The sequence below is a fragment of the Tetrao urogallus genome (genome assembly GCF_951394365.1).
Source record: "Tetrao urogallus genome assembly, chromosome: 3".
Classification (NCBI taxonomy): Eukaryota; Metazoa; Chordata; class Aves; order Galliformes; family Phasianidae; genus Tetrao; species Tetrao urogallus.
Window position 1 is genome coordinate 86,216,487 of NC_136815.1, and position 23,268 is coordinate 86,239,754.

General features: G+C 40.2%; 1 protein-coding gene across 1 annotated transcript; it reads right to left on the reverse strand.

The window, feature by feature from the left end:
- Positions 1-6,101: 6,101 nt before the first annotated feature.
- DEK (DEK proto-oncogene) lies at positions 6,102-21,711 on the reverse strand (the record flags this gene model as incomplete). The annotated part of the gene is made up of 11 exons (XM_079533262.1): positions 21,571-21,711; positions 20,710-20,859; positions 18,667-18,768; positions 18,041-18,150; positions 14,505-14,599; positions 13,895-14,015; positions 12,993-13,175; positions 9,877-10,009; positions 8,111-8,259; positions 6,909-6,977; positions 6,102-6,128 (listed from the first exon to the last, which is right to left on the reverse strand). Exons 2-11 carry the CDS (start codon positions 20,846-20,848, stop codon positions 6,102-6,104), a joined length of 1,128 nt encoding a protein of 375 aa, XP_079389388.1. The 5' UTR covers positions 20,849-20,859; positions 21,571-21,711.
- Between the last annotated feature and the right edge of the window lie 1,557 nt (positions 21,712-23,268).

Consider the following 23,268-nt stretch of genomic DNA (forward strand, 5'->3'; position numbering starts at 1 on the left):
ACGTTAAGAAAAATGCTACTGAATAAATGCAATTCTTTTTAAATACCTAATAACTTGTTCTTAGAGTAGCAATGATATTGTTAAATATCTTTATTTAATCCCTAATTTACGAGGTGAAGATGTTTATATAACTAATGTTTTTCAGATATATATTGTTCCGCTTCTTAAGGCTGAATTATGTGGATTAATAGGAAAAGTGTAACTGTTCATAATTTTTTCTCTATGTAAAGGCTAGTATGTACAGTTTTAAAAGTATTTCCAAATATTAAATTGTAATTCAAAGGCTATAAGAAGCAAGACAAAATCCTTTGATGAAAGATAATCAAACATCAGATTTTGCTTTTGGTAATTATTTGCACTTTGTTAACTCCACACATTGCAGGCTCACTTTCAGCTTAAGCAGGAAAGATTGGGAGCTGTACGTATTTGAGTTCCAAGTTTCTTTCCTAGCTTATCATGTATGAGGTGGTGGAACCACCATCCCTGGAAGTGTTCAAGAAAAGGGTAGATGTGGCACAGAAGGATGCTGTTCAGTGGGCATGGGTGATGGGATCTTGGTGATCTTTTCCAACCTTACTGATCCTATGATTCTAAACAAGCTTAATGCTATGAGCTCGAAACATTAATTCAATTCAATGGCTGCTTCTGCTGACCGTGGTCAAAACTTGTCAGCTTCATAACAAATCACTTATTCAAGAAAAACCTGCCTAGAAAGAGGAACACAGCTTCATTTCTACAGTTGAAAAGTTTGCATGAACATGCTTATTTCAGGCATGTGCTTCCATGCTGATAATTTGTTCTTGGGGTTTTAAATCTATCTCTAAGTTGGCAGGTAGATAAATGATACGCTAGAGAATAGAGGAGGACATGAACCAATGCTATCACAGTTGGCTTTAGCTGCTGCACACTTCTTATAGCATTAACATGAGAAATGATAAATTTATCAGTAACTATTAATTATTTGTATATTATTTTTGTGCTAAGGCACTTAAGTGGTGTTGCGCTGCACTTAAGTTTGAGGAGTAAATAAAAATAAGTATGTTCCACTTTACCTTATGTTCATTTAAAATATATAAGAACATCAGGCTGGTTCTGAGGCTTCATTCTTAATGTTCCCCCAGTTTTCTTTTTCAAATGCTCATGTCAAATCTTATTCCAAGCATGTATGTGTTTTTATTTCTGTGTTTAATTTATTCCCTGCAAATAAAGAACTAGGGAATGTTTTATTTGAGCAGATTTGTTTAAATGTTATCAAACATATTTGAATGCAGAGCATGATCTGTTACACTTCAATTCTTCTGTGTGACTATGTTATGGCAGCAGAATAAAACTGGAAAGTATCCTCAGGGCAGTTGTGTTATTTCTTCCTTGAATTTTCATTACCGTTCTTCAAGACCCCAGCACCTGTAATTTCATTCTAACACTGAGAATCTTTAAAGCAGAAAAAAATACCAATGCTACTTCTAAAATCAGGTACTACGAAGCAGTAGATTGCATCACTGCCCCCAATTCCCAGTCAATAAAATAGCTGGTGTTACAGATTTCTGTTTTCTCTCATTTTAGTTCTAAAATGTTAGCCTATAATTTAGTTTATAAACTAGAGTGAAGTAAGTAGTAAGTTTAAGCTGTAGTCCAGTGAACAAGCTCAGGAAGAAAGGCATGGTGAACGTGCTACCAGTGCTATCCCACAGAATATGTGGGAGGCCAGGTTTTTACTGAATTTGCGGCATGAGATTCTTCTAAGAGAACAAATTTTATTGCAGATTTGAGTATTAGATGTGGACAAAACTACGAATGCTTTATCATTAAGAGACTCTAAGTTTCTCTCCCTCCTCACAGCCAGCTGCTTTGTATAAAATAGCCAAAGACCATTACACTTGCAGGATAAACACCCTCTGAATGTCACCAAATTATACCTGTTGGAGCTTATCATTGTTATTCCACCACCCCAAAGTCATTGGATGTTTCAGAGCAACGCAACTGCTCGGATAAGGAATTTCTCAAGAAATGCAAAATATTTCATCCATTCTCATAGAATCATGGTTCACGTCAGAAGGAACTTTTGGAGATGATCTGGTTGCAGGTCCTTCTCAGAGAAGGGCCACTGTAAGGCAAGTTGCTCAGGGCTCTGCCTGAGCACCTCCAGTAATGAGGATCCTCCCACCCCCTGCCTGCTCTCTACTCTCTCTTGGCAGTTGCAGGCTGCAATACAGACCCCATTTACCTGTCTCTTTCTAAAGATGAGCAAGCTCAGCTTGCTCAGCATTCCTTTGTACATCGTGTGCTCCACACCCGTTATCTTGGTGGCCTTCCACTGGACTCACTCCAGGATGCCCACACCTTCCTTATCTCACAGAGCCCAAAGCTGAGCACAACAATCCCAAGGCAAGCTCCCAAGTACTGAACTTAGGGAAATACTTGCTTTTCTTGACCTACTGGCTATACACAAGTGTTATTATGCCCCTGTGATGGAACACGGGGGTTTCAGGTGAACTCCAGTTCCAATTACTGATGCACCACCATTGGCTCCTTTCCAGATCCTTTCCTGAAAATTTTCTGCAAAGTTGCTTAGAAAGAAACGAGTTTGTCCCCATCTAAAGTGTTACATGGGATTATTGTTCCCAGATGCTGGGTTCTGCATTTGCTAAACTTTATGATGTTCCCATCAACCCATTTCTCCTGTAAATCAAGGCCCATCTGAACATAATTTTTGATATACAACTTCTGGCTACTTGCTCTTATAATTATTTCCAAATTCAAAGACATTTATTTGAAAAGCAAAAATAACATGCTTTCTTAAAAATTTTCAGCAAGAGAAGCACAGACTTTTATTAAATTGCTTATTGCAAGGTTCCAGACAAAATATCCTGGTACCTTATAGATTTCCCGTTGTTCTAAGTGACGAGAGCTAAAATAAAAGTAATAGAACTGAAAAAAAATAAAATAAAGCATTCCTGAGATGACTGGTTTTTTTCATCTGGCTCACTGGAAGCTACTTGATTACAGTCAACTTGAACAGCAGGTTGGAACCAGACAACTTCCAGAAGTCACCTCCAACCTAAAGTGTTCTGCAATACATTTGCCATACAGCTTTCTGATTTGAAATCTACCCAAGTGGTCATGAGGTACCATCTCTCTGAAACAGCATAAAAACCTGATAAGCCTTCCCAGAATTGCCATGCTGACTGCCAAAGGCAGTATTACAAATTAAGCACTGAGCTCCAAAAGGTTTATTTTTAAGCCGTTTAGTGGTGCCTACTCTAAATTCAGGCAGATGCACCTGAACAGTGTACCATGGGTCACCCCAGAACTCAGCTCTCTGTCTAAAGACACGTAGCATCCTCCCTCCACCTAATTGCTACTCTTCCTTTTCCCCACCTAACTCCCTCCATCTTCTTTCTCCTACAGGACCCACGCACTCACTCCAAAGATCAAGATCACTCCTGAAAACAGCTGCTTGTGTAAGCAAGCCATTCAGGTTAATGCCTGTGTTTTTGCAGGTCACCAACCAAAACACTGAATACCAAAGACTTAAGTAAACAAAAGAACCAAACACACTGTAGGCATGTAGGAATTACACTGAAAGCAAATTAAATCAAGAAGTTAGACTGGTTTTTCTAGACTACTATGGTCAGCATATGATCTTGAACTTTTTTCAGGGTATGTGCCTTAAACACACTGTTAACTTCTGTGCCTATTTTGTATAGAATTCAGAGATCTGATCAGCTGTTTCACATCCAGTAGCATTAAGAAAAACAGATTTTTAAATGTATTTTCTAGTACTGGTCTCACAGCCTTCCACACAGTGAAATCACATATCAGCTGCAGCCAGACTGGAATGGATTACCTGAGAAATAGTTCAGACATTTCTCCTCAGCTGAGAACTGCACTTAGATGCAATTAAGATGTTGTAACACAATCTTTGACAGTTGCCAAGTCCATTTCCATTCCATCATCACAATTCCAAAATGGCAAGGAATGCACGTGCACAATAAATAGCAGCACGCTGTTCCTAAGAATTCACACAGTAAGAAACGTTTATACTTGGAAGTCATTTGCCATAAAAACACTTCCTGACCCCAAAAAAATGAAAACTCACTGGTATATTAAAATACCAATCACAAGAAAATTACATGATTTAAATTACTGGTATTAAAAATCCATGTGAAAACACAATAAAACTTGACACAGGTAACTTAACAGCTTTAGCTGGGACTGCTAGTGGAAGTAGAAGCCCCTAGTGTTTTGAATTCCATAATTAAAATTTACAAAGTACTTTTAACACTCAAATATTTCAGAGGGAAAAAAAAAATAAGTCACAGAGCATACAATTTTAGGTCTTGTTGTAAAGATGTGCCCTTCAGCTACATCTCCTAAGTAGGGAAGCTTGCTGATGTAAGCTGAGGTAGTTTCTACCAAACGAGATGAAGACAACAGCCTCGTTTCTGTATAATTATTTTTACTATACATTTAAGCAAACGTACCATCAACATTGATTTACATTTTTGAGAAAGACATTTATTGAATAAAAAACCCCGTTACATTCAGTCTTATGAATGATTACACGCAAAGCAAGTCAAAATAGGTGATGACTGAATAGCCTAACTGGCTGAACATTTCCAGAACTTAGATTACTTATGAACACTTATTTCCCAACTATACAACAATAAAATGCAAAAATATGCTTCTTCTTGCCATTAATACTGTAGTCAAAGGGATTCCTTGCTTTTGGCATTAATGGCAGCCCACACTTCAGCATCTGTTGTTAGTTGGCATGTTAAGTGCAGGACTTTCCACATGAGCTACAATGTATTTGGAAAACAGAAACCAAAATAGCAGAAACAGATATGCAAAGAGTTCACTTTGATCCCAAAAGCCGTGGGTCAAAGTTCAAGACTGCAGACTTAGGAGTACCAGCACACACGTTGAGGCACCGTGGCTGAGGTTCAGAAGAGAGCTCCCATACAATCGTGCAGTAAAGCCCAAGTCAGAGACCCCACTGGGGGCTTCCAAAGCTATCACACCTCCTAACTGTACATCATGGATATCCACTTCTGAGACGTCAGGCCATCAAGTCCAAACACTAAAAGACTTTTTTTTTTTTTTTTGCAACATGAGATTTGAAAAAAGTTTCCTATAGTCTTTACAGGGATTTTATTTATAAGGTCAAGCCATTGAAACAAACGTATCTGTAGTCTTTGTACAAAATTAAACACTGAAAAGCTTAAGTATAAAACTACAGTTTCATTTCTGTACAAGATGGGAAAAACATTGTAAAACCTCAACTCATTCGTAGTTTAATCAGACTTCTGCATCTCTTTCCATCACAGCCTCACTGCTGAACACTGACATTTCATGTCATAAATCCTCTAAGATAAGATTAAAAACTGATTTGCCAAAAGAAATCAAAAATAACTTTATATACACAACAGAAAGCCTTTTAAGAGTACAAAAATAACATCTATATGCCAATTAGTTACCATGCTTTGACAATTCCAAGTGCCTAAACATGCAAGACAGTAATGACAATCTAGAATAATTCTGCATCTGTAGAATGTTTCAGACTATGAAAGACATTAACATGCCATTAACTCCTGTTCTTTTTTAAAATGGATATATATTCAATTTTTTTTTTAACCAATAATGCAGTATTCAAGTCTCTGCATGTATGTCCATAGATAAACAGCTTTCATCTTGATTTTTAAGTCTTCTGCAAGCTAGTAATGCAGACTAAAAAGCTGTGATGGTTCCAATCAATCTAATTATTCAAAGCAATCAAAGATGTACAAAAGCTATAAAAAAGGGAACACTTATTACCATGCACAAAACTTAAGAATGTTCAACTAAAACGTGCATCAAATGCATGTTTTGTTGGGTTGTTTGTTTTTTTTTTTTTTGCTTTAAAAAAAGATACACGACACGATTTACATTAACACTCTTAGCATCAGATCAGCAGAATCAGTTCTGACTAAATACCACAAGGGTAAGACACATTCCTTTTGCTGGTGCCTATCATATCTTCAAATCCACGGAAACAAAATCAGGAATCTTCAACTTCCCAGTCAAATCAGATCATGAAATCAACTGAAATGAGAAGCGCATTAGTTTTCTCCTTTCTCAACTTCTACCTACAACATACACATTGCCTCTCCTCTAGCATCAAGAAGATGCACTCAACTTTTGCTGGCAGGAAAGGCCAAGAACATCCCTCCAGCAGACAGATTGCTCTTATGCCTTTGCTGATAACACAGCACGTAGATGTAGCTATTTTCTAGACAGTCACGTATCATTTCAACACCTGCAAATGAACCTACAAGAAAAAAAAACCTCATAGGCAGCTTCCTAACTGTGTTATCAGTGAAAAGGGGCAAATATAGAGAAAAGCTCTCTTCATCCAATTTCCTTCTCTCATTTGTAGAGCTTTCCAGTCTACGAAGCTTACACCACCTTTGTTTTGTTATCAGTGGTCAGTGCACGATTTACAAAGCAACTCGCAGCCAAAGCTGCAATTGGAAGAACATACAGCCTTCAGAGTCAAGTCATCAAAAACTAGGAGAGCTCTAATTTTAGTTCTGCTTACTAAAGAAACTCCAAGTAGTAATGACATGCTAAGAAAAAAAAAAAAGTCTGGACCAGTTATTTTAGGAAGAGGAATACAGAAAAAAAAACCCCAGCAACCACAAAACAAACAACAGCAACAAAAACCAATAACCAACAAAACCACTCAACACACCCCACGTAAGGGGAGCCAAAAAAGAAGGGCAAAAAAAAGCCAGTATTCACATTCATCAAAACAATGAGGTTTGGGATGCTTCCAACACTACACAGGAGGCTATTACAACTGGTGTGAAACTATGTCATGCCAATTCCTATTAGACTTGGAAAAATGTTTCTGAACAATTCTTTACCTCTTTGACTGTTTCTTTAATGAAGTCTTTCCTGTCAGATAAGTCATAACTGGGATAATTCTCATACACCTAGAAAAAAAGAATTAAAAGTACAACCTTGAGTTACTTCCACTCAGTGTACTTTATGAATAGAAGCTTAAATAAAAAGAGAGCAGAAAGCAGTGCTGTACTTTTAGCATTACAAAACTGGCAGAACTCCCTCTGTTAATTATGGAAAGTTACTTTTATTTCCCTGTCCTTATTTTGACCATGAAATCTACATCAATTTATTTTTTATGTTTGGTCACTGACTAAAATGCTACTGGCAACACACCAACAAATTGGAATGCCTAACCTGCCATGTCAAGCAAACCCAGAATTCTCCAATGTTTGTCCTACACATTTGCTAAGCAGACAAATGCCTTCTTAAAAAAAAAATAAAATCTAAATGCCTACTTATTTTTTTGTAATAAGTGGAATTGTCATCTTCCAAGTTACCAACATAAGCATCAATATATTTAAGTGCAATTCTACAATTACTCTCTGGTTAATCATCATGAATGAGAAGTGAAAGGATATCAAACTAATTAAACGACCACCACCACCACAGCAAATGCCAACACTGACAATGAATGCAGCTCACCACATTTCAGACTTATCCTAGTGTAAGAAGTGACCAGGTAGCAGTGCTGTCTGTGTGATGGTCACTTTGCCCTTTCCCACCCACTCTCCTCCTTGGCTCCTGTCCTGCAGCTCAACGCTTCTTTGCTCACTTTATACAACTCATTAACTCAATTGAAAGCTATGCACTTATTCTGCGTTGACAGCACCGAACAGACTCAAAGGATACAAAAAGAGCAAGAGCAAGGCAAGCAGAAATGTGCACAGAGCAGCACAGTCCTTCCCTTTTGACAGCAAAAATCTGCTGCGCTGGTTCAATAGCTCTAATATTTGCACCTTAACACACAGCAGTTGCTTTGAAGGTAACAACACTACTTTCCATGTAGCTATTTTTGATTTAGAGATTTTCATTCCCCTGTGGAACATACAGCATTGCATACCTTAAGATTAAGCCCTCCTATTAGTAGCTGTTAGTAAATAAATCAAGGCAAACCATTTTGTTTCGTTGTGTAGACTGTAAGCCATAGCTTACAAAACAAGATGAAAAGTCAGCTTACAGACAGCTCACTGTCCCCCAAAAAACTGCTAAATCACCTGCTTACCTCCTTGCAGATCTGTTTCATTGTGACTTCCTCCAAATTTGCATTGGCCAACAATTTCTTGACAGTTTCCTTAATTTCTTCATCCGTGGGTGGTTTCTTCAGCTTTTTAATTAAAGGTTCATTATCTGAACTATCCTCAGATTCGCTTTCTAAATATGAAGAGTAACTCAGATTGTAATAAAACATTTTCAACTTGCTTTCATTCTTTTTCCAAAACAAAAGCTATCAGAACATTTGATGCAATGCTCACCCTTAAAATGGATATCTTGCCAGTCCATCATTTTATAAATAAAGCTAATGCTGTCAGTATTGCACTTACTTATGTACCTGCATTACTGTTTGTTAACTACCAGTTTACAAATCAATACATACTCTAGAAAGTATGGATCTGTTTATATTCATCTATCAAACAAAAACAAAAAGCAAACCAACAACATTTATGACAAGAATTCAAAACTGAGACATTTCTGCCCTAAAACAACACTTATTTGCTTTGAAAAGGAGTTCAGATTCCTTTTCCCAATGGTGCTGCTCACTAGAGTCTCATCATTTTGCAGTGCTGTAATACCAAACATGCCATCAGAAACACCATTCCAAAAAAAAAAAAAAAACCACCCCAAAAAGCAAGGAAAATCGTAAGGGAAGTTAAGTGAAAAGGCACAGGACAGTCCTATAATCTTTTCCAGCAGAAAAACGCCAAGACTGAGTGACTCCAGCACACTGCTATTGGCATCCTGTTTGAGAACAGAGGCACTAAGTCTAGATAAAGAGCTTGCAGAATGACCCACTTCACATTTCAAGTTTTGTACTGTGGACGTAGACTCAAAACAGAAATGCAGCAGGAATAAATAGGAAACTAAGCACAGACTATCTAACACACACATACACAAAGCACACACCTAACATCACACACACACTGTGGTGGTAAAATGAAGTGTACATGCACACAGTCAATCACATTGGTGCCATCAGCAAACTGAAAAATATTAAGTTCAGCACAGGCTGCCTAACAGCTGAGAAACAAGGCTGTGAAAGAAGCTGAGCATGATTTTTTTTATCTGAGAGTTGTTGTTTTCTCAACTCACTGACAAACCACTAGTTAGTTTGAACTGATTTCTCTGTGAGAGCACACACATATGCTGGTGCTGGCATTAAATGAACTGTGCTTGTGGTACACGGATATATGCTGCATTAGTAATGCTGCCACTGGGATGGCTTTTTAACTCCAAGAGGGTCAGAGAATTGAAGGCTATAAAAAACCTCTAGAGATGATTTGGCTGAAGCTCCTCATCAGAACAGGGCCACAGCTGAGTGGGCTGCCCTACGCTGCATATACATGCATTTGTCAGATATAAGGAAAACAAGAGCAACAGGATGCACGTGGAACACGTATCTGTGTTGTGAATATCAAGCTGCTGAATAGGAGACAGAATCTTGGATATATACTATATATCCATCAATTGTAAGATTGAAGTTTAATAGAACTTCATGACGCTCTTACAACAGAAAACAAAACCAGGCTGATACTTTAGATGTACAGACAAAAATGTATATAAAAATTATATAAATATAATTTATATAATTATATAAAAATATACCCAAATCAATTTTTTTTCTTTAAATTACCAGTGCGAGGAAAGAAACTTCAAATCCATAACTCAGCAAACTCCATTTTCCTTCACAATTAGGTAAAGAAGCCTGTCTTCTAATAAGTATCTCTGTTAAGCTACAAGATAATGCATGATAAAAGATTCAAAGCCGTTTACCTTTCCTAGAACTGTTCTGATTCTTTTTAGTAGTGCTGCTATCCGCCTTCTTGACATTAGCACCCTTCACAGTTTTCTTGGGTTTGGAAGTCACCTTTTTAGATTTTTCTCTTTTAGATGCTCTTCTAGGGGGCTATAAAGAAGAAAATGGAGGATTAGAACAGTGGTTCCTACTGAACAACCCATACTCCTCTTAAGCAATGGAAATCATCCCTTCTGTCAGCACAAACTACATCAACAACATTAATACATTTTACTAGCAATATCTACTTCTAAACTGTGGGGTGAAAACGTTCACATTCTCAGGAATTTCACATTGCTCCTCTATATACTCAAACTGGCACCTTCTGATTGTGTTTGTAATCTAGCTGTACTGCACCCCTCCATTTGCAGTTAGTTATCATGGAATGGTTTGGGTTCGAGGGAACCCTAAAAACCATCTGGTTTTGGACCCCTGCCACGGGCAGATGCCTTCTACTAGATCAGGTTGCTCAAAGCTATGGTTGCTTATAATTAGCTGAAAAATTTCAGAACACAACATGCCATGCCTTTAAATCATTTCTAGATGCTGTACTTCACTAGGACTACACACAGCAAGTTCTTTTAGCACAGCTGAGAAGAGATACATCAGCTGGCCCATAATTTGGCTGATTATTGCAGCTAGCAAACTCAAAGAAAACTGCACTAAGTTACCACCAATAGAGAAAGAACATTAATTCATACTGTGCGTGTATACATGCATGGCATTGTTATCACAAACTAAATGTGTGCTTAACACAAGCTTTTATATAGAACTTCTAACAAGGCTCAAAACTGCCCTCACAGAAAGTTTTGACGAGGATAAAACCAGGCTTCAGAGAAGGAACACCACGAAACAAAACAACTAACAGTAATTACTAAATTCATCATTCCAATTTCAATTTTAAATGGCAGCGTAGTCACCTGAGCTATCACTATTACACAGTAACATCTAAATAAGTTCATACAACTTGTAACTACTTGTTCCATTGGTATCTGGTACAACCCCTGGAACTAGCACTCCGTAGAACAGAATGTATTTCTTTATGCTGGATTGCTCACTTACAGTTGCTATTATAGCTATACAACTAAAAAGCAGTGTTGTTAAGTGAGACCTCTGCTGCTTAACATCAGAAAATATACTCAGGAATCACCCCAAGTCTAACTAAACTTGCAATTAGTTTTTAAGTTCCTGATAAAGCTCTATCACTAGCGACAGAATCAGAGGTTACAACCAGCAGACATATTTAAGCTTCAAAAAAATTATGTTCCTTCAGCATACAGAAGTATTTCAGATATCTTTTCCTTCTGGGTACATAAGATCAAAAAACAAAGCAATAGAATACTGTTGCAGTCAAGAGAAGCTCATCACTACTTCAGCCTGAGATTCCAAAAGAGCAGGGGAAACACAGCCTGTAGTTTGTTAAATGTTATATAATCCTAGCCTTTTTTCTTTTTTTTCTTTCCTTCTTTATGGTATAACCTTAAAGCTCTGCAAAGGTAGACATTTTCCACTTCACCATTTCCTATATTCAAACTAATTTGGCATACGAGCACTTGCATGCTAAGTACACTTTTATTCCATGCAAGTCAGTTTCAACTTCCAAAGTCTTCAGTGTACACCAGGTTATTGCCTGGAGGTCATCAACTCCTCCTGCCTTTTGAAAGAAGGCAAAGACGACTCTGTTAGATCAACAGGGTCTACTTTTTTTTCTTAAATAGAAATTCTAAATTCTTGAGAAAGTTTCTAAAAGCAGACTCCTGCCCCTGAAAGCCATGTTTCCTTCCCTCACAGCAGGAAGACTGTACTGTTGAAGAGACAACCAAATATAAAATTCACTTGTAGTATTTTGCCCTCTTTTGACTCACTATCTGGGGGAAAAGAAAGATGCAAACTCAGAATTATGTTTGTTTTATGGAGATGCAAAGAACTTCCTTGAAGCTTCTTTTTAACCTAACATGAGAACCTCCAAAATGTAAAAGTGTTTGCATTAATGGTTCAACTTACATACATCAGCTTTTTTATAGCTCAGACTATTTACTTAGTCTGCCAATCCTGCACTTCAATGGAGGGAATGCAACCCAAGTAAATAACTGTCTCAGTTTGGAGTCAAAGGCTACATAGCCCACATAAATAATTTCCTTTGACACCAATTAACTAATTGCTGTTTGTTCTATGGCTTTGGTTATGGCTAAAAAGGAAGTCCCACTGAAAAGAAATTATAGGATAAGATGGAGCCTGTGGTTCCTTTCATTTCTTTCTTTCACACTTCAGACATATGGACAAAACCAGTGGCATCTGCACCAGAGCATTTTGTGCCTGTTCTGTTAACTACGTTCAGGACTGAAACTGAATGCACAGTGGAAGGCTTTTCTGTTTTTTTTTGTTTTGTTGTTGTTTTTTAATCTCTCTGATGTTAGAGAAGACTGAAATAAGTTTCAGTGAATATACAGCAGAACAGCAAATAGGGAGAACTCTTTGTAAAACACAGGGATCTCCATAAGGCTGCTTGTTCTGTTGCCTCCTTTAGCTCTACAGAAGGGCTTTTGGGCTACAGAAGCCCAAAAGAGAAATCAGAAAATAAGATCCAGAAGAAATGTGGAACCAAGATCTGAAAACAATGCAGTTAGTTGAGTCAGGGACCTGTACTCACCTCAGAGTTAACTTCTAGGTATCCAATCAAACCCTACATACACAGATACAAATACCAACATACTCTCACTGGAAAAGATACTGAGAATTTACTATTAAAATGAAGATTACGTTAAATAAAACCTTCACAGGTGATGTAAGAATCCCATCAATTACACTTCAAATTCTGACTGCCCTAATCTGACAAGCAGCAAATGGTTTTGTACGGCTGTATGAACAAAAATGAGAACCTTAGTATTATCTTATCGATTCTCTAACCTTAAGGCACTAAGAAAATCAAGATCTCTCTTATAAGTTTTATAAATGAAACCATTAATTGAGTAAAACATCAAACCTCTCCAACCTCACGTTCCACAAATCAACAATTGGTAGCAATCACAGACAAACTGCAGAGAAAAGTTCTTAGCCCTATGTTGAAAAAAAACGATGCAAGAGCCCTCATTACCTCTTCTTCACTTTCTTTCTCTTCTGAAGAATCATCCTTTTCCTTCTTTTCATCTTCCTCACTGCTTGATTCATCTGACAAGATCTCTGGACACTTGGTGCGTTTTGTTTTTCTCGTTGTTCCAGTACTGCTGCGTTCTTTCTTGCCACCTTTGCTTGGTGTCTTCTTGGACTTCGGCAATGGCTGAAAGCCAGGGATGCAAAAGAATGCAACAGAATGCAAAAGAATATTTTAAAGAAAAATATAAATTCCTTCAAATAATAGTAAAAAAAATAGTAAGTACAGAGGTCTGCATCATGAAAACAAAAAAACAGGCCAATTGTACATGTTATTCTTATACCACATCTTGTGCTAAAAAGAAATTCAAAGCACAGGGATAAATCAGAATAAAATGAAACTGAATTCCACTTTTAAGCTAAGCACCCCCTTCACTCCCCTAATCAAAGAAATCTTCCACAGTTAGGGATCAGGGAAGCACAAACAAGGAAACTTTACATTACTCATAAAAGTACACTTTTTCTTCTAGCAGCAGATTAGCTGACAACTCTTGAGGTTATACAAAACTGCATTTTGTTGTTACCAGCATCCCTAAGGCAGCGTGCTGACTTGGTACATACTACTTCTCAGTGTTTGCTGCAAATAAACTGAAGTTTCCTGAGCAACAGTCTAACTAGTTTGGCATTGCTTACAGATTAAAAACTGACTGCCATTATGTGATATTACTGTGTCTGTTCTCTTCCACTCAGCCACAAAGCAGATGCTGCCTACTGGAATTTGGGAATGGCTGTCCCCAATTAGCTCACATATTAATCATGAATTCTGTTTAGTGCTTTAAAGCATAAAGGCAGCTGCACTTTTTTGCCAGGACAGAGTTCTCAAAACAAGCATAACCTGCATCTCACCTTGCCTGAAGACTTTGGATGCATTAAGAAGTTTAAGATTCTGGTTACCAGCTCACTGTTGACTCCTGATCTTTCCAAATCAAGAACTTCACAGATACTTTTCAACATTGCATTTCTAAATCTGGAGAGAGAAAAAAGGAAGAGAAAATCCAAAGTATTTAGTAACACATTATAAACAACAGATCAACATTTAACTGATCTATGCCTACAACCCGACATTGATTTGTTATGACTAGATTTACTGCTTTATATTATTTTCAAACCCTTTTCATTCCAGTTACAACCAATCTGCAGCACCTTCTTCTGTTAATAGGGCAGTAGCTTATGTGGAGAAACAGTACAAACAAAACAAAAAACATCACTTTGTTATGCTAAATGCTCCAGATCATTACATTTATCTCACAGCAATTCTAGGAATAATACTGTACTTTTAATATACATTAAGCAAAAATGGGTTTTGATTCTGAAGGAGAAAGGTTTTAAGGCACAGTGAGATGAAAGCTTGCGCAATGAATGGAGTGTAATGTAAATTCTGTAAAGACAAATGTTGCAAATAAAAAGATGGTACAGCATGAGTCAGACTATATGAAGCAGCAATGGAGATCATTACTTTTTCAACATCTCCTCCTTCTTTTTGTATTGGTCACTTCCTTTTTCAAATGGAAACCCGCTGAACTGACCCACATTCTTCTTTAGGGAAGCAACCTAGAATAGAACACAGATTAACTTCTGTTACATGCAGCTTAAAGGACTTCATCCAATTATGTTTAACTTTTCATAGAAGAAAAATCTGTTCTATCTTGCAGCTTACCATCGATGAAAACTTGCACCTATATAAAAAACCCAATGAACATTCACTTCTACATCTTATGCCTCTGTTTTTCTCATGACAGCTAAATTACAACTAAGTTCCTGGGATCTTGGTAATTTAATTCCTTTTAATAACTTGCATGGAAAAATCACCTGCCGTTTGGAGCTTATAAATAATACAGTACATGCAAAACATGTTTGCGCAACGATGATCACAGGAAGCCTGACGTTCACTTACTGTATAGTCTGCTATAGAATAGTGAACTTTCAGTATACGATCTGTTAGAGCTGATTAGCTTTATTTGCTTTTTAAATTCTCACATAGGATTGTGACTGCACTTATGAAGCTCTTCTTCTGCATGATCAATTTACATATTTACACACCACTCAACTGACAAGGCTGGCCATTAAGCCGTTGGAGTGAACAGGAGCAAGCTTTCATCATAACAGACAGTCCTCATAATGAAGAAAATCACTCCTATCTACAACCAAGAATGAAGTTCCTTAGCTTTTTCTTCATCTCTTCTTCACAAAAAAAGTTTAAAAGAATCCCAAAATGTTATGAGATATTTATAATGTTACCAAGTACAACCTGCAACTACTTTCAACAATTTTACAGATCTTCTTTCTGGTGTTCCTCCACTAGTTTAAAATTTTACCAGTGCTAAGCTCCTTGTGTTCTACCCAGTACCTATAGAAAATCTGCAGATGTGTCAGCATGTTTTATTAAACATTACCTACTTTCTGAAGCACATATAGAACATGCATACAAAACACCATCTGATTTCCTTGACCTTAAATGGCATCCTGAAATCCCAACAACTCTGATTAAATATGGTTTTCCATGAACTCATACTGGTATTTCCAAATGGTACCTACTTATATGCAAACATATTCACCTCTATTCTAGCTCAGAGGCACAGCTTTCACAAAAGTTATGCAAATACAGTCAATCTTTAAAGTATCTGATCATTAGAATTTTCTGGGACTAGAAATATTTTTATATATGTTTCTATAATTAGAAACCACAAATTTGCTGTTAAAAGTTCTGTAAATTGTGACTCTGGTCAGTGATGGACATACTTTGTTCTACAAGACAAGGCTCTAAATTTATCAGTGATTATCACTTTAGGTTAGGACACAAGTGCTACAATAAAAGGTTTAGAAATAGAACAGATACAGTTTTTTAAAAGAGAAACTTTCCATGATGAACAGAATCTTGTCATCTCACAGTATGTTGTCCAGCTATCTCAGTCACTTTAGCAGGTGATGCTGCCTGATTTCCCCAAGCAACAGGTCTCACAGGAGCATCAGAACCTTGCAGGAAACCAGAAGGCTGCCCAAATAATACATCAAGGGCAATTATCTGTTATTAAGGAGCTAAGACAGCAGGAATCTATGTAAGCTCAAAAACAGCGTGAAAAATGTTGTTTTATTACATGGATCATCTGTATATAAGATAGAAAATTATTTGTATTGGTATTTATTTGTAGAACAACTGAGGCTGAAGTAAACTATTTTGTCTTAAGTAATGCAAGCCGCATGTAATCAGAACAAAGCCAGATAAATGCAAGCATGTTTGGGGAACCTGCTGGTAAGCAGAACTTTGTAAAGCCACCAGAACCTATGTAACCATAGGAATTCAGCCCGAGGCACATTGTTCAGATGACTTTCTGTGAAATACCATGTTTTGGGCAGTAGGAAGGTGGACAGCTACAGAAAGTAGTGAGGGTGACCTAAAGACTCAGAGCACTGGGACACCAGAGCAATAGCCTTTAACAGCTAGCTGGATTCTCCAGCAAGCCTACATCCAAATGGGAGCATAGAGCAAAACAGGGTGGAACTGCACCCAAGTAAATAGCGTGGGATGGAACAGTGAGAGTTGCATTTCAACTGCACTTCTGTCTAACTAATAGTACTGAAGAGTGTTAAATATCAGTTTCCAATCACATTATTTTGTATGTAATTCTGAAACTGCTAATAGTCACGTGCCCATTAGCTGACTGTGTTAATAAGCAACTTACTTAGTAGTTGGTGATAATTGTTACTGAGCTGTTAGTGCCTTAGTGACACACTACATAGCCAATAAACGTTATGGACTCCTCAGTCAGTTACTCCTCAGATCTGTGAGCCATGGGGGGAGAGAGGGATTCACAGTACCTCTACCAGAAGATGATATAAAAGCATCACTAGTTTCATAAATGGATGCAGTTTCACAACTTGCACTAATAATCTAGTTTGATCAGAAAGCTACACGGTTGTCATTCCACTTTTCCCATCAAATGATGAAATTCTACTGCAAAACAATCCAAATATCTGTATACAGAGCCAGAAATACTTGATTTATTAACTGACACACCAAATAAATACCACAATTCAGAGATTTTAATGAATATACACTGTTTTTTTCCTCCTGAATAGTTGAGATCACAGACCTTCACTGTGTCATTTAAACAACCACAGCATTTGCAGCAGTGGTTTCAGATATTCTAACCAGCATTTGTACTTGTATTACTCAGTTCCTCATTTCTGTGCTAGCTGTTTAAGTTTCTAAAATACAAGAGTTTAAAAATAAAGTGCATTGAAGTGATAATGTTGAATCTGCTTTAATTACTCCATCTCCATTTCACTCCTAGTAGCAAAGAAAATGGGCCAGATGTATTCTGAAATTTAAGGCATGATCAATCGTATGTAATAGGCACTAAGAACTATTTGCTATTATGGATCGAGTTTGATCCTTGGATATAAGAGAGAGCATATCTTTTTTTTTTAATTAATCTTTCAGTTCAGTCTTATTTTAGGCAAGTATGACAAAATCACTAATTAAAATGTTACATACTGATGTACTTTTGTTTTCTATTGCTTTGTGGAGAAAATGACTAGGTAGGTAGCAATGTAGTGAAACCCACGAGTGCAGGTACCACACAGAATAAATGAAGCAGTAAGACACAGCTGTATTCAAAGTAACTATACAGACTACAGTCAAAATATTCCATGTACATCAGCAGTTTTAGCATGTCAGCCATGAACTATTGCCAATTCATTTGCGTAAAGTGATCACTAACCTGGAGTGGAGAGGAAGGGGGAAATCTACATTCTATAGGCTTACAATTCAGCATCCCTCTCCACAAGATTTTCAGAGTAGCTTACAGAAATTAGAAGAATTATGGGCTCGAGTAACAAGTCCTTTAGCAGTAATTTTCAAGAGTAGTTTGTAATAAATGACACTTAAGTAGATCTACATGTGCAAATACAGAAGAAAACAACGCCTATAGGATAAACTTTTTCACCATGCATGAGAATTACTAGTTATACAGATAGATTTTAAGTTCTCACAGTGCCTGGCCTGTTGTAGAGGAGTTTGTGCAGGTTCCGAAGTTCATCTGTCTTCTTTTTACTCAGAAAGAACTGTATCCTTTCAATTTCACAAAGTTTTTGTCCTTTTCCTGAAACAAATAAAAGAAAAAAAACACACAAAGAAATCACCTTCTTATTTACCTATCTGTTCACAACTTCAAATATCCATCTACATATATATTCTATCTATACATATTTTTTTAATGTAAAAGAAGTTATTTCTGCAGAGCATCAAGTCAAGTGTTGGGTAGGTCATTCCCTATCAACTAGGCACTGATAATGGCTTTTTTTCCTTACTTGAAATTACCTGTAACACGGCTAACAGACTGGGCATTTCTTTTTAGTCTAGATGTTCCAACAACAGTGATAGCTAGATACTGAAAAGCCTATTCAGAGCTAAGTTTAAACATTATATAATTTCTATTGTTTAATGTGACCTTGTAGGGTAAAAGACAGTTTTCATATAATTATAACAGCTTTACTGTTCGGAAACGCACAGTGATTCAGTTAAGTTAGGTCTCACCTACAAGATAACAATTTGATCTTTTGAGAGGTTTCATCTTCATTTCAACACCCACAGTTCTTACCTGAAAGGACAAGCTTACCTGGTGTAATTGTAAAAGGTTCCTTTTGTAACGAGGACACTTGCATGGTCAATCGGTCTACCTTCTTTTTCTCCCTTTTCCCTTCAACAATGAGACTCTTTTCTGCAAAACACAGGGTGTTGTTTTTTTTTTTAAAGTTTTTTTTCCCTCATTATATCAGCAACTCCACTGCGGTGATAGGCAACACACCTCTGAATTATTGCAAAAGCAAAACAAAAAAGGATAACAATATAACCAAGCATTATAAGACTTCCAAACCTTTGGATAAAGGTCGATAGGATTCTACAGAGCTGTAGATCTGAGTCTCTGGTCCTTAACTACAATCCTACATCCAGCCTATCCTTGAAGGTGGACAGTGGACATTTCCTAAAGGGATCTTCATCTCACGATGAAGATGGCATCTCCATGCATTATCAGAAATCCAGCCTTCTCTCCTTTCTTCACCTTTCTAAGGTACAGAGCAGATGTTACTTGCACAGTCTCATTCTGTCCCCTTCTGCTCCAGCCCCCAGATGCACAGCTCTACTCCAGTTCTTTACAGGAAAGCTAACAAATGGGCAAAGGGAGAATCCAGCTTGCTTGCAGCCTCTTTCTCTTCCCACCAGTGGAATGGAGAACACATAGCAGAATGCTATCAGTAGAAAATGCAGATACATAAGGATAGCGGGACTGTACCGAATCACACACAGACATGCTGTGCAGCACTCTGCAGAGCACAATACTAACATCTTCCAAACTATCAAGAACATTATTACAAATAATTTAATATAATACTTCTTCCTTTTAGTGGAAGGAACCTGTTCACAGTAAGAAGTTTGAAACTAGATGACCTTTAAGGTACCTTCCAACCCAAAACCATTCTATGAATACGTTTAGATTGGCTTAATGGAGACATCCCGTATAGCTACTTTAACAACACTACATCAAGAGAAAAGCCTCACTGTTTCACAAACATGAACACCTCGTTGTAAGATACCTGACCTTATATCACATATCACACTGTCCTTAGCACATAGTGTTGCTCTGGCCTTAACATAGAAAAGCAGCTTTATAATGTGCACAAACATTAATCTGGACACATACCTGGAGAGAACACAGCAAAACACACTTGTGAATAGACAATGAGCTGCTCGTAGAAAGCTAGTTCAAATTACTCCATTGTTCTTAAAACAGCATAACCTTTCTACTACGTTTTTCTGAAGACAAAGCTCTGCTCCTTTAAGAACACAAAACCATCAGTGACATGGTTTTCACTAGCCATACCACAGCTCTATTTGCACAGATGTTTTCATTTGCAAAATAGTTGCCTAGAGATTTAACACCAGCAGTTTTGCATAGTAGTTCCTTCCTCGCATCTACTATGCCTTCACTACCCTCTTCACATACGTGATGCAGTCTATCTTGCTTGTCTCTTCAACATCACCATGACTTCCGCTGGTAAAATAAGTCACATGGAATTCCTTCACCACTACAAATAAGTTGTGGCACCCAAAAAAGTAATTATCAGTTGGTAGGCAAATGATAGCTGTATTATTCTAAAGCAATGCCAGGGTTATTTCCACTTGTCTATCTTTTGCAAGTGTGCAACGCCTCAAAGTGTTACTGGCAAAAAAAAAAAAAAAAAAAAAAATTAAAATGCTCAATTTTCAGATAATGATTTGATACAGGATGATATGTCTTAAAATCTCCAGAAGTTTCTCCAGCAACAAAAAATCCCTAGTGTACAAACTGAAAATGCTGGTAATCCCTCCATTGTTTCCTAAGGAATATAGTATTGTTATTTCTAGTCTTGTCTGTTTTAGTCTACTGGAAAATGATTTGTGATCCATGAGATGTACAATTGCTGTTAGGAGATGCTGCAGTACAATTGCCCAGCAAGGTTGTGGATGCCCCATCCCTGGAAGCACTCAAGGCCAGGCTGGATGGGGCTGTGAGCAACCTGTTTTAGAGGGAGGTGTCCCTGCCTTATAGCAGGGGTTTGGAACTACATGATCTTCAAGGTTCCTTCCAACCCAAACCATTCTATGGTTCCATGACACGTACCCTTTTCTTCTTCTTCCTCTTCTTCTTCCTCCTCCTCATCCTCCTCGCTTTCCTCAGCTTTGCTTTCAGCCTCAGCTTGTTTCTCATCTGCTTTTTCAGATGACATCGTATCTTCTTTAGAGGAAGCAACAGCAGACATGGTGTGCAGTTCTGTAGAAAGCAGTGGGCAGAGCCATGAGAACACAGCACCCTTGCAGAAGCTGCGGGCGTTCCCATGTTTGAAGACACGAACTCAAACACCCTGCTTATACGCAGCACCTAACATTACTCAGAAGCTGTCGCTCGTTCTGCAGCTGCTGAAGAGGTTTATCAGCACTTTCCACACACCAGTTCCCAAACTGTGAAACATTCGGAAAGACACAGAGGAAACAAACAGGCGACGGGAACCGCGGGCTGCACTATGAAGGAGAAAAAGTTCACACCTTCTTGCAAAATGCCCAGAAAATGTCTCTCGCGGGGTACAGGCAACAAAACCCTCCGGTTTTTCTTGAGAAAAAGCGATCGCTCTGCCCAACCTGCCTTTCCCCGCCTCTTAGCGCAGAAGAAGAACAGAAAGTTGGGAACTTTCCGCCTTGGCAACGCCCAGACCGGCGAGGAGGGCTGGAGAGGGATGAAAGCGCCGAGATCCGCTTCTCAGAGTTACATCGGGGATATTTTCGGCCGGGAAGGGGAGAAAGGAGGGGCCCCTCCCGCCTCCGACCAGCCCCGCCAGCCGCCCGTCCCGGCGCGCAGCGCGAACGACGCGATGGCGCCAGACAGCGCAGCACGAACGCGGCGGCCGCCCGCCCCCCCCCCCTCCGCCCCGAGGAGAGAACGCGGTCGCTCTGCAGGGCCCGGTGCGGCCATGGCGGGCGGACACACCTCGTTTCGAGCCCCGGCTCCTGCAGCGGGAGCGGCTGTGGCGGCAGGGTCGGCGGGTGGCGGCGGGGAGGGCGCGCGGAGGGGGAGGGGCGGGGCGCTGCCAGACTGAGTCGCGCGCCCCGCGTCCCGCTCGCTCTCACCTCTCTCTCTCCCTCTCTCCCTCTCTCTCCCCCTCCCGGAATCAACAAGGTTTTCAAAATGGCGGGTTCTCAGACGGGGAGAAGGAAGCGGGAAGACGGCGGCCAATCAGCGCCGGCGCGGGGAGGGGCGGGCGCGGAGGTGGGCGGGGCGAGAGGGCTGCGCGCGCAGAGCGAGGGTGGGGCGAGAGAGGCGCTTTGAGGCCGTGTGCCGCGAGGGGGCGCCCTAACCTCTGTGGTGACGTCACGGCCGCTGGCTGCGCTGAAAGCGGTGTTTGGGAGGGTCGTGCGCTTGTCGCTCAGACCATCGAATCGCAGAATGGCCTGGGTTGAAAAGGACCGCAATGATCATCCGGTTCCAACCCCCTGCTGCGTGCAGGGTCACCAACCAGCAGACCAGGCTGCCCAGAGCCACATCCAGCCTGGCCTTGAATGCCTCCAGGGATGGGGCATCCACAACTTCCTTGGGCAACCTGTTCCAGTGCCTCACCACCCTCTGGGTGAAAAACTTCCTCCTGATATCTAACCTAAACCAGATGCTGCAGCTCGCACTGTACAAGGGCAGGGCTGGGGAGAGCATCTCCCCCCCTCAGTTCCTACAGCAGCTGCAGTTTCCATTCCCAATGTTCTTTTAAACTTGTTGCGAATACAGATGGTGGCAGTCTGAAAAACGAACGTCATTTACCAGCCGTGCGTAACTAGGCAAGCCTGAAGCTCGGGACACTTAAGTATCTGGCCATTAAGCAATGGGCCACGCAGACAGCATGAGAAAGAATCATAAAATCGCTCAGGTTGGAAAAGACCTTCAAGGTCACCAAGTCCAACCACAACATAACCATCCTACCCTCACTCTAACAAAGTTGACTGCTAAATCATGTCCCTGAGCACCGCATCCAAATGGCTTTTAAACACATCCAGGGATGGTGACTCAACCTGCTCCCTGGGCAGCCTATCGCAGTGCTTAACAACCCTTGCTGTCAAGAAGTTTTTCCTGAAAGATGTCGAAAGACAACGGGCGGCCCCCTGCAAACCCACGGGCTGGGGGGCTGTCGAGGGCGGCGACAGCGGACACCGGCTTCACGTCGCCTCACCGAACCCCATCGGGAATGCCCCGAGCAGAAGCGAAGCCGGCCGCCTCGCGGTGCGGCGCCGGGCAGCGGGCCGGCACCGAGCCGCCGCGGTGCGCCCTCGGCGCGCGTTGCGGCACGTCTCCGCTGGCAGCACTCGCGGCTATGACAAGGAGCCGCTGTCCCGGCCTCGGGGCTCCCCCCGCCCTCGGCGCTCGCAGGGGGCAGGCGGGCGCGCGGGGGCACCGGTCCCGGCGTCCCGCTCGCTGGCAGCCTTCAGCCGGGCGGGGAGAGGCGCGGCGAGGGAAGGCGGGCGCGGGCAGAGCGGCGGCTTTACCCGCCGGGAGGTGCCGACCCCCACCGGTCGCGGCCGGGAGGAAAACGCCGCCAGGAGCCGAGGTGAGGGGCGGCACGCGTGCGACGGGCACCTGCGGGGCGGGGAGCCGCGCTCCTGCCGCCGCTCCTTCAGCCGCGGCGCTCGGCCGGGCGGGCGG